The following is a 20841-nucleotide window of genomic DNA, read 5'->3' as shown; positions in this document are numbered from 1 at the left end:
CCGCTTCCTCGGAGGGGGCAGAGCCGCCCGCAGCGGGAGAGCCCAAGCGGGCGCCGCGGAGAAGGGGCGGCGGGGCCGAACCATTGCGGGGGGGGGGGGGGGGGGGGGAAGCCGCCGGCGGGGATGGGCGGACTCACCGCCTCCGGAGGGCCCACCCGCGGGAAACCGCCCGTCGTCCCCTCCGCCTCGCCCACGCACGGAGCACCGAGGGCTCGCATCGGTTCCGCGCTCCGAACGCGCAGTGGGGCGGCGTGCCTTGGGGAAGAACATTCTCCCTTATCGGGGGCCTTGAGACGGAGCGCGGGGGGGGACGGGACAGGACGGGACTTCTGCGGGCAACACGCCGTAGGCAAATAATCACCGTTTTCCCGTTTGGGTGTCAGGGAACAGCATCTGGCCACGGTTGTCGCTAAGTAATTAACAGGCACGTCCTACCCCGTGTCCCACGCGACACTGAGCATCAGCCGGGAGTCAGGGAAACACCCCACAGGCTGGCAGCTGGGCGACTTCACCCTAGGCTGCCAGAAAATTGGAATAACATAAGCAATAGCATACTAATCTCTTAAAACCCATTTTAGCATCTTTGCCAAAAGCCCAGCTCTTCCTTTAACAATGTAAGAGCTTTCGTGTATTCTGTTAGCACAGTCCATGCCCCATTTATACTCTGGTAGGAAGCATTTGGTGGAGTTGAAAGTGCTGAACAGCTTTACTACACAAAACAAAAAAATTACCACCACTCTCCTCCTAACCTGTAATTCTTATTATTTAGTTATTCATGCTGGACTTCTGGGTGACTGCTACCAGAGCAGCTTCAACCATAGTAGATGCAGACAGGCTGGTTTCCTGAATTACTACATGCCATTTCTTCCCCAGTAAAAGTTGCAAATATTAAAACCAAGACCCCACATCTATACATACTTAATAGAACACTTATGGGTCTTTAGATGCACTGTTTCCTTAAGACCCATTAACAACATTTATTTATCTATCAAACCCAAACTGTTAGAAATTAAAGGATGCTTTGATCATTATAGTAATTTCCTAAACAAAGGAGGAACAAATACGTAACTCTCACAAAATTATAATACACTAAATTATCATTGTAATTACTTAAGATACAGCAGCCTTCGGTTATCGTACACCACTAGCAGCAAAGTAAATTTTAGATATAAACTAAGATACGAACAGGGCTACGTGGCGCACAGTGGGAGCGACTGTGCAGGAAGGCTCCTGCTGTCTCTAGTTGCTTCAGGTATTTTACCATGATGCCATGTAAGACTCAGGAACTTTTCTAATAGTTAACTCCTGAGGTCTATAAGAGATTACCATCCAAAACAAGACATGACAAAGACTTAGCTTCATCACGTTAAACTCAGAGCAATGATTCTGCAGTGGTATTTCATTTGCTGTTGCCATTTAAGAGCTGAAATGGGGCCTGGCCAAAAGCCTTAATCACTTGGTTTAAGAAAAGGTATCATCTCACAGCTTCTTACAAGCCTTCACTTGTTTGTATTTTTATACTTTCCCTTGTTTACTTTCTTGCTACCACAGACAGAACAGAATTCTAGCTATTATCGTGCATTCCCTTCCAGTTTTTGCTGGCCTCTATTTGTAAGTTTTCATGGGACTAAAAAGTATAAATATATACAAGTAAAATAAGAATAAAGTACTTAGACTGATACTCTGCTCTTTTTGTTAAACAATAACTTATTTCTACTAAGCATCAGGTGGAATTAATCTTTTGGAAGGAGAAAGTTTAGAGAACAGTAACACTACATTTGAGCAAGAAGTCACTGAAAAAGACAGGATTTGCACCTACTGGAGATGTTCCTAATCACCAGGGGAATATTGTTCAGGAAGATTTTCACCCAGCTGCTTCAGATGCCTTTTAGTTTTTGTAAAATGTGATGATATTCCTCAGTTGAGAAAGAATGTCAGTAGTTTAAGAAAAAGAATAAAAATATTTCTACATGTATTTTAAGTATTGTAACAACTGAGACTTTCTCCTTCAGGAAGCGTATCAGTGCAAGACAAAATACATACTTCAAAGGTGGCAATCTATTAACTGAGAATGCTTTGCTGCAAATTGCAGTACAGTCTCATGAATAGTAGGGCTCTGCATATGAAATTTGCCCCTACAAATCTCTATGAGCTCTGTCTCATTTTGCAGGAAGACAGCAATCTGTTCATATAAATATTCGGTAGGGTTTGGACGAGAGTATTTTCTAGAAAAAGCATCCCCTGTGATGTCAGTTGCTGGAATAAAAATGAGTATAGGCCTCCATGGGACAGCTGGATTCAGAAGAGGCAGAACTGTTTGGCATTTGAGCCTATCTTGCTTTCTTCCACCCTCTATCTTTCTCCTACAGCTGCTACCTCTACTGCTTTAGCCCACTTCTCTCAGCGGGATGCTTTCTATCAGGTAGCAGCAAACGCTGTGTTGGCTGCCAGCTGGCCAGTGCACATCAGCTTCAGCAGGAAGTGGCTGCGCAGGCTGTTCATACCCACTGGGTAACACCAAAGAACTGGATAAACATCATCTGCTCACCTTCTACCCCCCCAACTTCAGATTTCAATTTAAAGCAATCCTTTATTTGTATCTGAAAATTAGATCTGGTCTAATAAATACATTTATTTAAAACAAACAACAGAAATGTCATACTTATTTTTAAAATGCTTTTCCTTATTTTTCAGACAGCCACAGAAAACATCAAACATTTCAAAAAGTCAACCTCATATTAAAAGAAAAGCAATTAAGAGCTGGTTACATGATGATTATATTCTACTAAAACAATAAAGCAGTGAGGATGCTAGATATACCAACTTACCTAATTTCATTAGAAATTAAGAAACAACATATGCAAGATTAGTTACATGTTAGCATAATACTGTATTAATAGTATGCATGTCATGTTATTCTTATTTATATATGCTGTATACATGTATTATCAACACACTATACAATGTATACTGTATATAAATAGATAGGATATAGAGAGTATATTTACAAATAATGTATTTTTATATAACTGTAAATATGACATGCATATATTTAATACATAACAAATTAATTAGTATATTCTACATATGCTTACTACGAATATTACATTAATATAATGTTATGTTAGCAAGATACTAATTTTTATACTGGGTACAAGTATCTTTTAGTAAGTTTCATGTAAACTAGAAAGAGGAGCAGGGAAGGGTCTGAACAAAAACAAGATAAATGGAGAATCAATTTGACAAGAGAGGATTACAACAGCTGAGTTGCCTATTCTTTCAAAATTAATGCTGAAAGATAATGCAATTCCTCTTTATATAATGAGCCAGTGAGTTAAAAGATTGAGAACAGAAAATAATGTGAAACTAAGTAACAATCACAGTGCTACCATAAAAAAAAAAAAAGTGTAACCACCCTTGAATAAATCCAAACTGATAATTAGCATAAATTTTCTAATCACTGGAAAAATAAGGTTTTGAATTAAATTTTCCAACAATAGTGAGAAGTAAAGTCCTAATCAGTTTTGAGGAGCTTGGGGAGCTTATAAAAAGGATTTTGTGTGAACACTGCCACTAAGAGCAGAGGGACGTGGTGGTCAGACACAGAGACAAGTGCCTACACCTGTGCAAATTCTTTTACTGACTGGTTTACGTACAGTGGTTGAACACTGCGTAGTGAAGTTCATAGTTAAAACTGAAGTGTAAATCAGCTCTTAGATGTATTACAGGCTTTGTGTTATCTATGATCTCTATTATTCTTGGATAATTTGGCTCTTTTTCAATGCGTGCATGAAACCAGCAAATAACCTATTAGCAAACACCTGTTGTTTTCTGGTAATGATCATCATTCTGAGGACATAATCTTGCTCCATTTACCTCTCATGATACACCAGCACGGACAGAAACACACTGCTAGATAACACATTTGTAGGACATATACATATTCAGCAGCTCCTAAAACAAAAAATTATCAAAAGTTTAAAATTGGATTATTGCTGTCTTGACATACCCTGCAACTACACCATTTACACGTGTGACTGTCCAGCCATAAGCGCAATCACGTATGCACATAATATTGTGTATTTTGTCAAGAACTGTAACCAGAATATTTCAACAAATTGTAGAATCACCACAATGTCACAATAATCCTGCCACTCCTTGTTTAATTTACTTTGTGAGACCATTCTTCCTACTTAAGAAAAAAGTGATTACATTTTCAGTCACTGCATCTCAAAAGCAACTATAGGTCAGCAAATATTGGTCTGAGCCAGTTAGTGTGACAGCTGGTCCTCCCCCATTCCTCTAGTGGACACAAAGTGATTCATGTGAACTACATTTTTGTAGTGTTAACATTCAAATGGACACATCTATAGCTCCAGGAAAAAGAACCTGTTGCGCTGAAACCATTCCTTACTTTTTGACAGTCCAGCTTGATTCTGAATGTCTCAGAAGCTACTTCTCAGACAAGTTTGTTTTCCAAAATATATGCCATTAGGATGTAAATAATGGTTCAAACTTTGCTATATGTTTCCATATTGCTCTACATAGCGGTAAATGCCTTTATAGACTGTCATATTTTCAAATTTGGTATGGCTTAAAAGACTGCAATTATACATAGAATTTGTTTTATTACTGAAAACCAATGAGAAATTGATTTTAGTAAACTGCTGATTAATGAGTTTCAGGGACAAGAACTCTGTAGAAAACTCTGCACCTCCAATTTTCTCCTAACCTGTTTATTCTGTTTTCATTGTCAGTTTGCCTCTTAATTTTTATACTAGTAACTGAACTTTTGCTATACAGTACACCTTATTCATTCCAAATGTAACAATCTCTCGAGTCAGGATCTTCTCCTAAGCAACTGGTTCACAACACCTCCCCACTGACAACTGTAAACTGATGTATATTAGTATTTTGGTGGCCTTTTAGATCATTATTGCACAATAGTCAGAAGTCTGGCCCTGAGTTGCCTGTAATGATGCTCAGTGTTTTACTTCTCAAGTCAGTTAACTTAGAATTCACAACAGGCTTCCTTCAGCAAAAGATCTTGATGAAAAATAAGTCATTAAGACCACAGAGTCTCTCCTGCACTGACACACTCAAACCAAAATCCAGATGTTTAGCAAGCGTACACATAAACTCTAACTCTGCTGCACTTAATCATTCTGAAGCAGACACCAGCTCTTCAGGGGACAAATGTGACAGTCACCTCCCTTCCATTTCCCGTATCCAAGATGGCAGGCTCTTTCTGCCCTCAGCTATGATGGCTATCATAAAACCTTTATGGACTTCCTGCCCGGAAGAAGGATGGCTACCTAACTGGCATCTTACTGCCCTTACCTAACATGGCTGCCAAAGCTCACTGCTTCTTTCGGTTGTGTGGCAGAGGTTCACAGAAATGAAGCATGAGCATACACATCCTCCTTACTTCTGCTGAGCGCAGTACAGCAGCTGAGCATTTTATACTGAACTCTTTTCATCCACCTGTTGCTTTCCACAGCTCTAAGATGGACACCTTCTGGCAAGCATCAAATACCTCAGAAAATACCCATACAATAATTGTATCCTCATTTCAGGATGCAACCACTTACTGTATTTTTAACTTAGTCAATGAGTCTGCCCCAACAACTTTTGAACTCATTAGGCAATTTGAAAAAGGAGTAAAAAAAAATCTGAAAGATAACTAAACCCATCCAACTTATCTGAAAGCTGGCACTCATGCAGAAAAGGAAGGCTCAAATTAATGCCATCACTGAAAAGTAGGTAGAACTCTCGTTACACAAGCCACTTGGCAAAAAGTATCAGAAAGGCATCTGGCATGTAGCATTGCTTCCCCCATGGGACTACCAAAACGGGATTTCTCCAGCAGACGGAGAAGGGTTCAGGACACCACAACATTGTGGCTTACAGCTTAAAGGACACAGATACTTAGGGTGTTAGTTTGCTCTGCTGGTTGCAGGAAGACTTGAGAAAGATACAATATAAACAATACAGTATGAAATTTAGCTGAATCTCAATAGCAGTATCTAAAAATTATAAATGCTTACAAAGAACATCAGAAAAACACCCCACTGCTCAGCTTATCTTTTTTACTTGATTCTTTTAGGCCCTATAGATGGAAATTGTTGTTCTTCATGTTTAATTTTACTTTCAGAATCCTTTTTCCATTAAACATACAAAGCAAAATACAGAAAATGCTCTCATAAATATTCTTTTAATTCCAATACCTGCAGTACCCTTTGTCCCACTTTTTATGCCTTTGCAATTCCAAAGTGTTATCCATTATTTCTACTTTTGGAACTTTTTCTCTTAAATCTAACTCTTCACAGACTTAAATTTATTCCTCTTTTTTTTCCATCCTCTTTTTATACCCCTTTCCTTCCCCCTTTTAATTGCTTACACCACCTTGTGTGCTATAAGCAATATTCATACTGAATTTCCATTTCCAAAAATGAGTAAAATAGGAATATATTTATCACAGTAGTATAATCTCATAAACAAGCTGATGAAAGCCATGAAGAGGAGTGCCAGGTAATTTGTTTTTCTCCTGTCAGGAGGACTGAGAATTATGGACATCCAGTCCTAAAGCTTCCACCTCTTCGTCTTTCTTTTTTGTCTTCAAAAATCAGACTTGTCTCTCATCTCAGAATTCATTTCTTTGCTTCAAACACAGACTTTACAGGCTGGTTTTGCTGTCTTTTTCTCATTGGATCGTTGGAAGAAAACAGAAGAAAACTAGGCTGTAATGAATCACACTCCCCAGAAATCACAGTGCAGTCAAAAAGAAAGGAAAAAAATGAAGACAACTCAGATTTTACTCTGCTATAAGTAACAGCACAGAAATCATGCTTTCCCTCATACACTGCACTGCCTCACCTCAGTTGTTGCTTATTTCCGTCATATATAGCTGGCAAAACTGCCTGCCACTTCTCAGCTGCCTGGCCTTTCTGGCATAAGACAGCCCTCCCACATCCCTAATCCTAACACCTTGTCACGGGGTAATTATAGTGCTGGCACAACTTCAACATCTATCTCAATATCAAACAATCTCCGCTTGTTTGCTTTATAGGGAATGACAGACTTCAAAATGAATTTGGACCAGAGAGACCTGTTCTGCAGTAGTCCACCGCATGACCTTGAAAAAGGAACAACCCTTCCTTGGCTTCTAGAAAACGGGGCTAAATATGACCTTGGATGATGCTTCAAGACCTACTGAGGGACAACGCTGCGCCAGTGACCCACCTCTGCCCTGCCCTGTGCCTGCGCTTACCACCCGAAGGGTTCTCCCCGCTCCAGCTGCCAATCTGCAACTGGAGACGGCGAAACACTATTTCTCCCTCCCCAAGACATGGCAAATGACACTGCGCCTTCCAAAAATCTCAACCTTGGATCATAAAACGGCAAGAAGAGCACGGGGGAGGCAGAAGGATGTCGGGGGAACTCCTGCCTTCTCTCATGAGAGCTCCACTGGTATCACGTGATCCCGCTACTCCTCAGGGCTCCCGCACGAGCCCCCCTCGCTCCTTCCCTCCCTCCCCGCCCAGGGTAGAGCTGAGGAGAACAGGGCAGTGGAAAGAGAAGGCACCCGGTCCCGGGCGCTGGCTAGCTGGCTCGCTCACCTCAGAAACCTGCCCCTGCCCCCGCTCCCACCCGCTAACACGTCCTAGCTGTACCCATTCGCAGCAACCCTTCACCCCTTTTCCCGCTTCACAGGAGGCCGTCGGGCCCCCGCATTACCGCCCGGACCCTACCGCCCCTCAAGGTTCAGCCAACAACCTCTCGCAGCCCTCACAACCCCCCCACCCTAGCCCCTCTCCCCCGCGCACCCGGAAGGTAGCGGTAGCGCCAAGGAGGCGGGGCTTCGCCTGCTGCCGCTGCCGCAGCTTCAGCGGACGCCGCGCGCCGGCGCAGAGGCCTCCGCCGCGCCTGCGCAGCCGCCCGCACGGAGCCTGGAGGCGGCTGCCGCGCCTTCCCTTTGGTCAGGCCCCGCTGAGGACGACTCCTCCCCCCCCCCGCCCCCCCTCCCCCTCCCCCGACCCCGCCCCGCCCCGCCCCGCCCCGGCAGCGCCGCGGCTGCCACACCGGGTAGGTTTCAAGTCACTATGGCGGCCGCTGCGCTGAAGGTAAGGGAGGGAGCGGAGTCCTGGTGCGCCCCGTGTCTCCCCGGGGGCCGGGCGGCGCTAGGCCGGGGGGAGGCGTGGGGCCGCGCCGGGCGAGGGGTGCGTCTGACCCGGTTTGTTTTCGGCTCTGCAGGTCGGAGGAAAGTTTCCGCGGTCGGCGGCTGCCTAAGAGGCAGAGCTACTGAGCCAGGGAGGCGTCCGGGCCCGGCCGCCAGGCCTCTCCCGCCGCCGCAGGGCCCGCGGAGCGGCACTGGGCGGGCGGAGAGCGCGGGGAGGCTGAGGAGCGGACCTTCCTCATGCACAGCCACCTGCGGAGGGGCTGAGCGGAGCGGAGGGGACGCCGCCTCCCCGCCACCCCCGGCCCGCCGCTCCCCGCGCCGGGGGCTTTGGCGGAGGCTTCCTGGGGCAACCCCTGCTCGCCTCCCTCTCCGCCGGCTCCCGCCCACCGCCCGCGGACCCGCCGCCCGCGGACAGACCCGCCGCCGAGGGACGCTCGGCCGCCGCTGCCAGCCAGAGCCGCCGCGGGCACCGCCGGGGAGCAACCTGTCAGTGTACCTCCTAGGCCGTCCCCGAAGGACCCTTCCCACGCGTTATTCTGTCCCCGAGAGAAGGAGAGTTTGAAGACCTCTCCATGCCTTATCAAGTTCCTTATCTGAGTGGCAGCCTGAAACTGTAGACCGGTTCAGCTTTATCTGGTGTAGGGGAGGAAAACAGTGTAGCTCTCGTACCCCATCCTAAATCGAGGACCACCTATTCTGCTTTAGTTTAGTACATGAAGATGGTGAAATGCGGATTGCCGTGTCAAGTGACTAGATCCCTGTTGTGGAGTGAGGGCTTCATATTCATCTTCCAACTCCTGATCTTTGTGCTTTGAGAGAGGACGCTAATCGTTTTCCCTCATCCCCCTTCCCTAAACCTTTCCTTGCTTCCATGTTGCATTGGTCAGAATTTTGGTCAGTGTTGTTTGCGGAAGGGGGGGGGAAAGAAGGCAGTTGAGGTTACAAACAAAAGTACTTGTATGACTCATCTACTTGGATTTAAGATACTCTATCCTTCTTTCAAGGAGCCTTTGCTTCTCTTTGAAGGAATCAGATGCTTGTTCCTGTTCTTCCAGAGGAGGATGGATTGAAAGTTGTACATTTTCGACTTTTTTTGAGCCACTGCTGTTATTATTAAAAGACATAATGGGGCTTTTTCACTGGATTATTGCCAGAATTGGTTTACACACTGAAACAATGAGTTGTTAGGCCTCTCATGTGATAATGTTTGTCCTGCTTTAATATAAAGTTGCTGTGGAGGTTTGGGTTAAAAATTGTGGAGGACAGCCTGCATCAGAAGAGGCTCTCTTCATCTCTGGTTGGTGTGGCAACCCCAATCTGTCCTCGATGCCTTCAGCCTTGGCCATCTTCACTTGCCGCCCGAACTCTCATCCGTTTCAGGAGCGTCATGTCTACCTGGACGAGCCCGTCAAGATCGGCCGCTCAGTGGCTCGCTGCCGGCCAGCTCAGAATAATGCAACTTTCGACTGTAAGGTGCTGTCCAGGAACCATGCTCTTGTCTGGTTTGATCACAAGACAGGCAAGGTAAGATGTTTTCTTTATTTAAAAATAATGAACTCCTCGTTTTGTTTTAGCAAGTGCCTGTCGATTGCAGGTCACTTTGGTTTTGCTGTAATAAATACAGTTTCATGTGGAAGGAGTAAGACTTGTGTTATAGTTAAAATTATTACCTTTCAGGTAAGTTGATAATTTCTTACGGAGCAGAAACTTTAAATGTTATTAAAAGTACATAAAACTAACAGTTGAAAATGGTGATAAGTACTGGAAAATTTGCATATGTATTCATTGCTAGAAGTGGCTGATTTTGAGGTGAGTAATACAAATCTGAAAGCACAGGCTTGTATGAATATAATGATGTAATAGTGTTTTTTCAAATGCTGAAAAACTACTACTTTAGCTGAGTATGTAAATAAACCTCGTTGTGAAGAGTGTCAAAAATGTGTTTGAAAAAAAGTACCGGGTTTGTTTGGTACTTCTCCTACTTGCCCTTTTGAAATTTTATAGTGTTTTGTTGTTTGGGTCTGATAGAAGGTTTCTTACTGGCAGCAGGAGTGTAAAAAATGGCATACAAGATATTTTATCATTGATGGTGAAAATGGCTTTGAAATATATTCTGTGTTGTCTTAACTGTTCCTCTCAAAAGGGTAACTACCTTGTTAAGTGAAATTTAGGGGTTATGTAGTGCATGTTTTGTCCACTAGGGATTGAACTGGGACAAGTAAAATTATTTTACTTAATGAGTGTCAAGTTAATTTTAAATATCCATCAAGAAGTGAAAAAAGTTCAGATTTCAGTTGCTCAGCACTGTATTTTTTTTTCCAAATATATTAATGTTATGCTCTAGAACTTCATATGCTCTAAATCAGCTCTGGTTTTTAGTTTTGCAGCATGTCCTTCCGTGAAATGCAGTTAGTGTAGCTTTTGATTTTAAGAATAATATGGTTTGTAATAAATGCAGTATTTTTTAGTAGTATGACACAGCATGAGGAACAGTACAATGCAGTCAAAATTCTTAAACCTTCCATTGTTAACTATCCTATGTTATGCAACACCTGGGCATGATAGGACAAGACAAGCATTTAATTTCTTAAGGCTTGGTTATGGCATGGCTTTCAAGATACCTGCACGTAATTGTGCTAACTGCTATCTGCATTAGTGTTTCATTAAGCATGTTGTTTTGGCTCTGTTGTATATGTGATGTGCATTCTTGGACACTTTAGAAAACTTCAGTGCATGAAATATTTTCAGTTCAAGCTTAGTTTTTAATATTTCTTGTTTGACTGAACAAAGTAAAATGTTCCAAATCATTGTACTGTTATAAATAGTATTATGCAGATAGCTTTTTATCAACATTTTTCATGATTTATAAAGATTAAGACCCCCATGTGCTCTTTCATGGTTACAAATAGTCTAGCCATATTAAAGGTGGTTAATTTGACAAAGCATTGAGTGTTGGGCAAGACTGCTAACTAATAGACGAGCTTAAAAGACAGCTGTGCATTTTTTGTTTGTTTTTAAATTTCAGTTACCTTTGTCTTTTCTAATACAGGTCAAAAAATTATATGCTTATTCATTTTTATCTAGCTGATTTAAAATAGCAACCTGGTAGTAGTAAATAAGTGGGTGGTATGTGATAGTTCTTGACATACCGTCATGTGAGGATTTGATGGGGGTCTTGATGGAAATTGCCCAGATGGGTGTCTGGATCAGTAGCCATAGTGATCAACTGAAGAGGGGGTTTAAGACAATGCATAGGAATACATTACTGTACATTTTGCGTGTTAGAAGTTGTGGTACTGTAAAAGGTTTAAAGCATTGATACAGCGGTATGGAGAATTTTGGATTCTGTGTTTGTTTCTTGGCAGTATGGTCTGTGTTTTCATCTGGTTGAGTATCTGAATGGTAAATTGTGATACAATTGGAGGAGATGGAAAAATGCATTGTTAGAGATAATAGATATAAAATGCTGTTGTAAAAAGGCAGGTAGAAGATGTCAGTAAATACGGTCTTAATCTTGAATTGCAAAAACTACTTTAAAGAGTTCTGTGGTGTTTTCAAAGTACAAACAAAAATGTAAACCTATGCCAGAACATTTGCATGCAGGAATGTTTATTATAATTACTTACAGAACTTCTAATAAGTACATCTCATTTAGGAATATGTCATTATCCTTCAATTACTTATATTTAAACTTGTGTGTTTTTTTTTTTGCCACATTATTTGTAAACGTTTCTTAGAAGCTTATATAGAGGATTTTTATCAGTTCTGGGTTTTATGAAAGGTAAGATCTTGAAATGTTAATTTAGTAACAGAGAGAAACCTTCAGATAAGTCAAACTATTTAGTGAATGATCTGGGTCTGCAGTTTCGTAAGTTGTGGACTTCGGCAATACCAGTTTCTGGCATTCCCAGTTACTTAGTTCAGTCTCTGTGCTGCCTCTTGAGCTGCCTTTCAGTTATGCTCTAATTTTTTTTTTTTTTTCTTGAGCATTTGGAGTTTTGCTTGGTTTGTGTTAGTGAATCATATGAGTGATCCTGTTTACTATGTAGTCTGTAAACAATTGTATCAGCATAATCTGTAAAGATGGGTAGAAACCGAAGACAGGGAACATCAGTAAGCAGTGGTAAGGAAACTAGCATACAATTTTTTTCTGAGGTGGAGGTAAGCTTCAGCTGAAGTGTCGCATAAATAGACCACATTGAAGATGACATGTTACTTGCAGTTGAAAGATGTGTTTAGTTTGTATAAAGGCACTTTAATTATGCATCGAAAAAGTTACGTGACTCCAGGAGATAATGTCTATGTAACACCAGCATTATTAACGATAAAAGTAGTATGGGTCTTCGAGATCACCAGTAAATAGCAATTAAAAGCAGATATTTAAAGTTGGATTTGCTTTTGAAAATATTTTTAACATAACATGTAAGCTTAAGAATGTGTAAGATAGAGGCGGAAGGAGGTGGTGGTGGTAATAATATCTGTACTCAGACTTTTTCTGTGCTTAGTAGTAATTTTATAGACAACCAGTGCAATGCTGTGTTTCACTTGTGTTTGTAGAATCAGTGTAATATCTCCTTGTGGATTTTTCATACCGCAGTAATGTTAGAAGCTTGTGCTTAGAATTTGTTGGGTTTTTTTTTTTAATAATTACAAGTTAATGAATCTTTTTGAGGTGTCTGAAAAAGTGAGTCACTGGATATATAGGAAGTGGATGTTGTGCTGAGCATGGAGTGTTCCAAAAAGTATGAATCAAAGCAAAAGAAAAAGTGGGCTATAGTTCAGAAAATTTAAATATGTTTGTTAAGCTTCTATCACTGCATAGGGGCAGAAACTGTAAAAACTGCTTAATTGAAATAGTCTCAAACTTAGTGGTTTTTTTTTTTTGTGTTGTGTTCTTGTTTTTAAAAATAAGCAAGTTAAAAACCCTTGAGAATTTGCATGTGACTTCTCTCTGGCTGAAATGCTTCTGGCAGATGTGGTGGAAGCTTTTAGTAGAAACCTGAAGTTTCTGACAGATATCCCAGCTTCCAAAAACTGGAATTTTTCAGTGTTATAGATTGTTGTGAGTGGCTATTGTAAGTACCTTTATAGAGAAATCTGTTGCCCCAGTTTACCAAAGGCGCTGAGAAACTGAGAGAGGTATTTTCTTAGACCAAAAGAACTCTAAATAACTGGTCATTTTTAATAGCTGAAAAAAAAAATGCGTAGGCAAAAGTGTCTGTGTCAGGGTGGTAGCTAATACTAGTGTTTTAATTTAATGCATTAAATTGAATTAAGCACATTCATAGTATCTTGGTTGTAGAAATGCTAACTAGTAAATCAAAAGCCAAATAGTCCACAGGATAGCAAATGAAATTTATTAAGGCTGTGCTTTATGGCTTCTAGGCTTAAAATATGCGAGATAAAAATGTTACAGAACACTTCCTGCAGGGAGCACACTCTTTAAAAAAACTAAGCAAACCCTGCCCTCTGCTTGCCCCCCAAGAAACCCCAGCAACCCAGAACAACCACCCCAAAGATACAGCCAGGGAGTTACAGACTGGCTAGCTTTGTCTGAGTCCCTGGGAAAATCATGGAACAAGTTTTGGAACATTTTTTCTGGGCACATGAAGATGATGATTTGGTAATGGTCAGGATGGATTTAGCAGGGATAAATCATGTCTGAAGAGTCTGATTGCCTTGTATGATAAAATGACTAGATTTGCGGGCAAGGGAGAGCAGCACATGCTATTTATCTTGCCTTCACAGGGCTTTTGACTGTTTCCCATGATGGTCTGCCTAAATTAGGGCAGTACAGTCTGGATGTACAAAGAACTAGATGATTAAAATAAAACTGGTTTGAGGATCAAGCTCAGTGGTAGTGGTTAATAGGTGGTTTTCTACCGGGGTGCTGGTAACAAGCAGAATACTGCAGGAGTCTATATAATGGCCTGTCACGTTTAACATTTTTATTGGTGACCTGAAGGGTATGGTGAAGTACACTCTAGCCAAGTTTGAAGACGACACCAAATCTGGGAGTGTTGTTATGGTGCAGAACGAGTTGATACACTCAAGGGCAGGGCTGCCATCCAGAGGGACTGTCCGTCCTGAATGAACAGGCAGACATGGACCTCAGGAGCCTGAACAAGGACAAATGTTAAGTCCTGCGCTTGGAAAAGAAGAACCCCTTGCAGCTTGTTGGACTGCGTCTAGGATACTGCATCTAAACTTGGACCAGCAGTGCAAGAAATATATCGATAAACAGGATTTGAAAGATTAGATGCTCTCTTTTCTTGCTGTATTGTACTAGGGATAAAAGTATATTGACCATGAAAGAAAGAGAAAGAATTTGTGAAAAGGAAGTATTTTGTTCACTTAACGTTTAATAGAATGTTCTGTGAAGATCAAGAACTTGGCAAGATTCAAGAAGTATAGGACATCTTTTCTGGACATCCTGTTTGTTCAGAAGTATTTTAGTAAATCTGTCTTAAAAAATTCAGTGGGATATGAAAAATGGTATTTGGGATTGCAGGATTTTAATAGGAGATTTTTTTTCTGCTGCTTCCTATAGAGATTCCTGTATGATACTCTGGGCTACTTGGTGCTGATCTGTGTAACGGTTGTTTAACTTCTCATGTATCAGTAGCATTTTTTTCATTAGACACCTTGTCTGTTACTTAGTTTTCCCCTATTCCATCTTTTCAGCTTTCTGTTACGATTGTTGTCTCTGAGAGCTTGAACAAATGTTTTATTTTTCCAGTACTTTTGATGTTGCTGTATGCTTACAGTCTGCAATGTCTGTAGGGGAGACACTTCCTCTTCCAAACATCGAATGTCTATTCCAAGTGCCCTGGGAGACTGACCTGGGATCTGCTATAATACATTAAGGTGAAATTTCAGTGCTTAGATGCTTTTGGTAAGAGGGTGATGTCAGCCAGCCCTTACATACACCTGTTAATATTTTGATGTAAGTGCTTTTCACCCTAAATGAACTATCTAATTTTATGCTGATAGGATCGTAAGAGTAGTATGGGGTAGGGAGTTCTTGGTTTCGGCAAACTTCACCACTGTCCTTCTTTTATAACCCAGTGTAGGAGTGCTAGCGGCCATTTATAGTAGAGGTAAGTTACTGCTGACAAGGATTTCCCTGCAGAGATACCATCTAGAGCCACTGCTGCAGAGCTAATACTGTAATTCTTGGAGCTGATCCACTGCAGTCATGATGCATCTATCCAGAGCCAGGAACACCAACACATTGATTAGGTTTTAAAAACAAACAAAAATCCCTTTTGTATTTGCAATGCATTTTTACAAACCTGAAATGAATCAGGTTACTTAGCAGTAATGAAGGCTAGTAAATATGTTTTCCTTAGGTCTCTAATAGGATGGTCTGGGTTTGCTCCTGGTCCCATGCTTATAAATTGAAAGCCTTGCTTCCCTAATACACCTTCATCATATAAGATTCTTTTTGACTTTTTCTTTAACTTTCTTTCGTGTTAGTTGCAGCCATCCATTGATCATTTGCAGGTGAATTGACATTACAACGGATAAATATTTTTGTTTTGGCTTTGCTCTCTCATTTTTCTTACGGAATATGAACAGTTTTGGTTGTTTTGTTATCTAATTAAAGTAACTTAATTTGTGTGTGCTGTAAAGGGCCATGTGGGTTAGTAGTGCCTGACTGTCAGTGTGCTACTTTGGTTGTGTTCATTTGAATCTGATCTAGCTAAAACTGAAAAATGTGTAGACAAATACTCAACTAATCTGTTGTGTTTTGGTTTTTGTAATTTTTTTAATAGCTAATATAAAGCGAAAATTATTATTGTTTGTGGAACCTGGCAAGTGAAAGGGAAGGAAGAATTCTGTCTCCATCCCTAAAGCTAGTGATTTTACAGGCTCTTGTTTGTTTTCTCTGGGTTTTCTTTTGAGTCACATCAGTAATTGCTTCCTGTTAATGTTGCTCTCTTGCTGAGGGTTTGGATTATCTAAGAACTCCAAGTTCAGTTAAATATTGCTGTGACAATGATTTAACATTTCCCAAACGATCTTTCTTTCCAGAAATGTTTCTGCTTGTAGCAAAATTGGTGGAAGAAGGCTTGCAGTATTGTCATGGTTTGGTTGAGTATAGAAAAGTGTATTTTCAGCCTGCTTTAGGAGTGGGAACCTCAGGCAGAGAGATGGATTGGACTGTACCATGTTAAGCCCCTGCAAGAAGACATGTCTCTCTGCCAGAGACCCAGAACAGTTTCCTTTTTGAGAAGGAAAATAATTGTGCTGGAGCCAGACACTTAATCGGATACAATTTTTGTGTTATGTTGTACCAGACACACATGTATGTGATTGAGCAATCTCTTAGAGTTTATTTCAGTCTTGAGAAAGTATAAATTATGAACTTCCAGAACGCTTATAATAGTCCAAATCCTGTAGTAATACTGTAGTTGAATGGAAAAACGCAGAAAATGCTAGCAGCAGTTTGACTCTAATTTGTAAACATATAAAAGGTAAATATAAAAAGTACTAGGATTAGTCCAGGATAGTTAAGGAATTTATAATTCGCAAAGCTAAGGAACATTTCAGTATTGATGGTTGAACTGTGGTACCTAGTAGAGGAAAATATGTCCTATTCTTAGGTATTTTTAGATATTTTAGATATTTTTAGGTTATAAGATAACAGTAACCATTGAAAAGACTGAAGAATTGATGATGAGATGGGCTCAATCACAAATGTTTTAATGGTGTAAAATAATGAGAACTTGTAACTAAATACAAAAATATTGATGGTATTGTGCTACTGTTAAAGTTTGTCCCCAGCTGGAACATCTTGTTCAGTTTTGGTTTTCATATGGCATTTCAAATGTGTTGAAAATATTGACAGAAAGACTTCAATATAGGAAACATGCAAGGTCTGAGATAGATGTAGAAGCTATATAAGAATAGGCAAGTGACCTTTTGTTCTTGTATTGAGAGACTATTAAAAATAGAACTAAGAACAAGTTATTAATGCTGTAAATTCTCATAATGACAGTTGTAGTAGTTTTTCCATAAAAATAAAATTAATTCAAGAGCTTAATATATAGGAGTTATGGATGCTTGTAACTGTGTATTGAGTAATAACCTTTTTAAAGGAAGGAATGGAAATGCTTATGTTTCAAATAAAAGAAGAAAAGCTCTGGTATGGACCAGATAGATATTTTTACAGCAGGTTATTTGGAAGTCATTTGGTACTATCTGCTGCTATTTGCATATGCCATTAGTCTTATCTGATATGGCAGTTATTGCTCTGAACTGGTGCTTTTTCAGAGTTGATCCTTTTCTGCATGTTAAGCAAGATTAAACATAGGTGGTTTTTTTTCTAAAACTTTGGTGTCTTTGATGCAGTATTATTAATGTTCTGTAAGAGGATTTTTTGCTTTTTTAACACCCCTCCCCCCAGCAGATTTTGATGACTTTGCTTTGCTTTCTATTTTGTAATTACTTTTCTTGAAGTGTAATACTTAACTGTATAGGATAGAAGACAGATCTCTTGGTTTTGCAAAGCTAGGCTTTTAGCCTGCCTACCTGCTTGCTTTTTAAATATCTGACGACATTACCCAGTAATTCCTGGCACAATTAACTGTCATTCTTCTCTTTTTTGGTGTTAGCTATAATAGTTGAATGGAGTTATGGGCAACAGCGTCACAAATCAGTTTTGGTGGTATTATTACTTAAGATTTTATTCTAGTGTTGCTGTTTTTTACACTTAGTGTTTCCAGGTGCTTGAAGAATCTGAGCGCTTTTGGGAGGCATAATGAATTATTTGTAATTCTTCACATTTTTAATTTTGTTCCTTAAAAAAGCTTTGTGGCTGTGAAAGAATCCGTCTGCAGCCAAACTATTTTTTCAGGTCTTTGATCTTGGTAGGTAATTGCAACTCCTAGTTGTTTTCTTACTATCACTACAGTGACTCTTCCTGCTGAATGCCAGAGGATTTTTAAGGCTATGTGGAGTCAATATAATCACATATTATTAAGAGACAGTGTAAGTTTGATTAAGTTTCTTTTGTTTCTATGGATTCCAGAACTGTAAGTCATTATGTATAGTTATGGTGGTATTTACTTTAAGGGAAGTTACAGTACTGTGAACAGGGACAGCTGAATTCTATGGCATGGATGTACTGTCAGAGTATAAGTTAGGTTGGTATGGACCTCTGGAGGTCATCCAGTCCTATCCTCTGCTCCACAGCAGGTGTAATTAGTTTAGGTTGTTTGCAGACTTGGGCTAGGATTTTGGGTACAAAATTAATCCCTACCAAAATAAGCTTCTGAGTCTAGGGTCAGGCATCTTTGTTAGGCAGGCTAGCTTGTGTTGCTATTGTCTTCAGTTATGCTCTGAACTTTCAGCATGTCTCTGTGTGTGTATATATATGAATTTATTATTATGAAATACTTGGAGTACTTCTTTTATAGTGTAACTTAGAATTCTCACCAAAATGTGTCAGGTAGAAATTATCTTAAAATTTACTTGGAGGAAAAGAAGCACTAAATGAAACACATGAAAAATGTTCCTAGTTCCACCCCTAATTCCATAAGGGTGGAAATAATACAACACTTTCACTTATAGCTCTCAACCACTACTTCCTTTTTAAGAACTCAAAGGGGAAATTAATTAGTTTTTTCAATCTTCCTCTGTAAGAACTTTTCCTAGACTGCCTATTCCAGCAGTTGTAGGACTAAGCCAGGAGTACAAATTGTCACAGAAAGGGCATATTTGTTCAATCTGTGTAACTAGTTGACATTAGGAAAAGCTACTGGTTGTGGTGTTTAAGCACGGATTTTGGTAGGTACATAAATATTGTCTGTGACTATAAGCCAATGATTTGGTTTACAAACAGAGGCCTTCCTGTGTAATTAAGGAAGAACTAATAGACTGCTATTATATTAATAATATGTTATCTATAATGTAGAAAGGTGCGTGGATATCTAAGTCTATTTGAATGCTCTTTACCTGTGGTGTCATCCTGATTTTTAGTTAAATTTACGAATCTGACTGTTAATTAGAAAGTTAAAAGTATATATGCTGGGTTCTGGTAGCTTTTAACTTCCGTGTAAACAGAAGGAAAAATGGTTTTAGTGGTTTTTGTACTTGAACAAATGCATTGCATTGACACAAATGGACAACTTCCAAAATTTGTTTTGGAATCTGTGTGCATATGCTACCTCACCTACTGAAATCAGTACAGGTTATACATACATCCTGCTGCAGAATATTGCCTCCTGATAAATTTAATGCAGATCTACATTTTAGCTGCCAGTTGACTTGGTCTGACCCCATGTTCCAGAAATGGGCTTGGGAAGGGTTAGTTTGGCAAACCACTGCACCAACACAGCTGTCGTGCTTGCTTTGAGCCACTCTGGGACATACAGATTGCATTCCTGTGGGCTCTTTAGGTCATCCTGTTAGGGGATTTTGCCTGCTTCACAGCCTGGGGTAAATGTGCCTGCAGTTGAAAAATTTTGTATGCAGATATGCAGACAGGTGGGGTTTTTTGGTCTCCCCTGGCTGATCAAATGAAAATGTGTTGAGTTTTCTTCTTCCTTTTCCCACATAGCTTTATGCTGCACCTTCCCAGGGTAGGTGTTACTGCGTGAATTTAGTGGATGATGTAAATTTTATAAATATTAAAGGATCTTGATGACTAGCCTTTCTTTTGAGATCTGTAACTGGTGTATTGTCTTTGTGTTTTATAGTTTAAACTTGCTGTACACATCTTCCTTTAATTGCAGTTTTGTATTTCCAAAATGTTTACAAAACTAATTGCTTTGTAGTAAAAACCTTTTACAAAGGTGTAGTTTTGAGTCTAACGTTAGGGTACCTGTAATCTTGTAACACTACTTCAGTAACTGGATCTGCTTGCTGGTGTCCTGCCTCAAGTCTAGAAGGTATGTTACCCAGTTTTGCTTTAGATATTGCTTTAGACAGTTTTTATACAGGTGAGCAAAGCTGAATGGGAACTTCTCTCCTACACACAGCAAAACTTTTCAGGCAATAGAATGATTTAAGAACTAATAAGTGCTTTTTTATACTTGCGGACATTTTGAAAAGGTAATAATTTTATTTGGCTGCTGCACTCATGCTGAGGTGTCCCAAGTATTCTTTTTCGTGGGACAGTTGTAGTTGTGGACCAAGTCCTAATTGTGCTACATGATAGTGTTTAAGTGTTTGCAGTGCTTAAAATTGGTAATTTGTATAATATTTTAGTGATCTAAAATTGAGAGGTCCATTATCTGCATCCAAGAGGGAGCTCTTGCCTGATGATGTTTAATGAGGTCATTTTGTCAGTAATAAGGATATTTTGTTGATGCTATCAGGATTAAAGCTGTTTGCCAAGGCACGATGCAACTGTGAACTTCTCCATTAGTGCTAAAACTACAAGTTACATTATAGAATTTTAGTTACATTATAGAGTAAAGATTTGGTGATCTGAATCTCTTTTGCCTTTTCTTAAGCTTGAATACAACCTAAGAAATCGTGTCATGAACATCTGCTTGATGGCATACTAAAAAGAAGAAAAGGAAATGGAACAACTGACCTTCCAGAATTGAGGCATTTCCATCTGAATATTTTCTGACAAAAAAAAAAAAATCTGTTGAATTTTTTCATTTGAAATTTCTGTTCCTGGACAGTGCTGGAACTGAGCATTCTTA

General features: G+C 40.1%; 1 protein-coding gene across 50 annotated transcripts in view; it reads left to right on the top strand.

The window, feature by feature from the left end:
* Positions 1 to 8560: 8560 nt before the first annotated feature.
* Positions 8561 to 20841, top strand: part of SLMAP (sarcolemma associated protein) — a 92305-nt gene continuing 80024 nt past the window's right edge. For 28 of the 50 annotated variants that reach the window (XM_075096129.1, XM_075096130.1, XM_075096121.1 and 25 more), the window contains exon 1: positions 8710 to 9703. In XM_075096129.1, the coding sequence (XP_074952230.1) occupies positions 9506 to 9703 (198 nt within the window). In that variant the 5' untranslated portion in view covers positions 8710 to 9505. Of the gene's footprint in view, positions 9704 to 20841 lie in introns of all 50 variants that reach the window. The other 22 variants (XM_075096131.1, XM_075096100.1, XM_075096104.1 and 19 more) reach the window with 2 other exon arrangements.

Source organism: Phalacrocorax aristotelis, chromosome 6 (assembly GCF_949628215.1).
Source record: "Phalacrocorax aristotelis chromosome 6, bGulAri2.1, whole genome shotgun sequence".
Classification (NCBI taxonomy): Eukaryota; Metazoa; Chordata; class Aves; order Suliformes; family Phalacrocoracidae; genus Phalacrocorax; species Phalacrocorax aristotelis.
The sequence above is the reverse complement of the archived record's forward strand: the minus strand, read 5'-3'. Positions and strand labels throughout refer to the sequence as shown.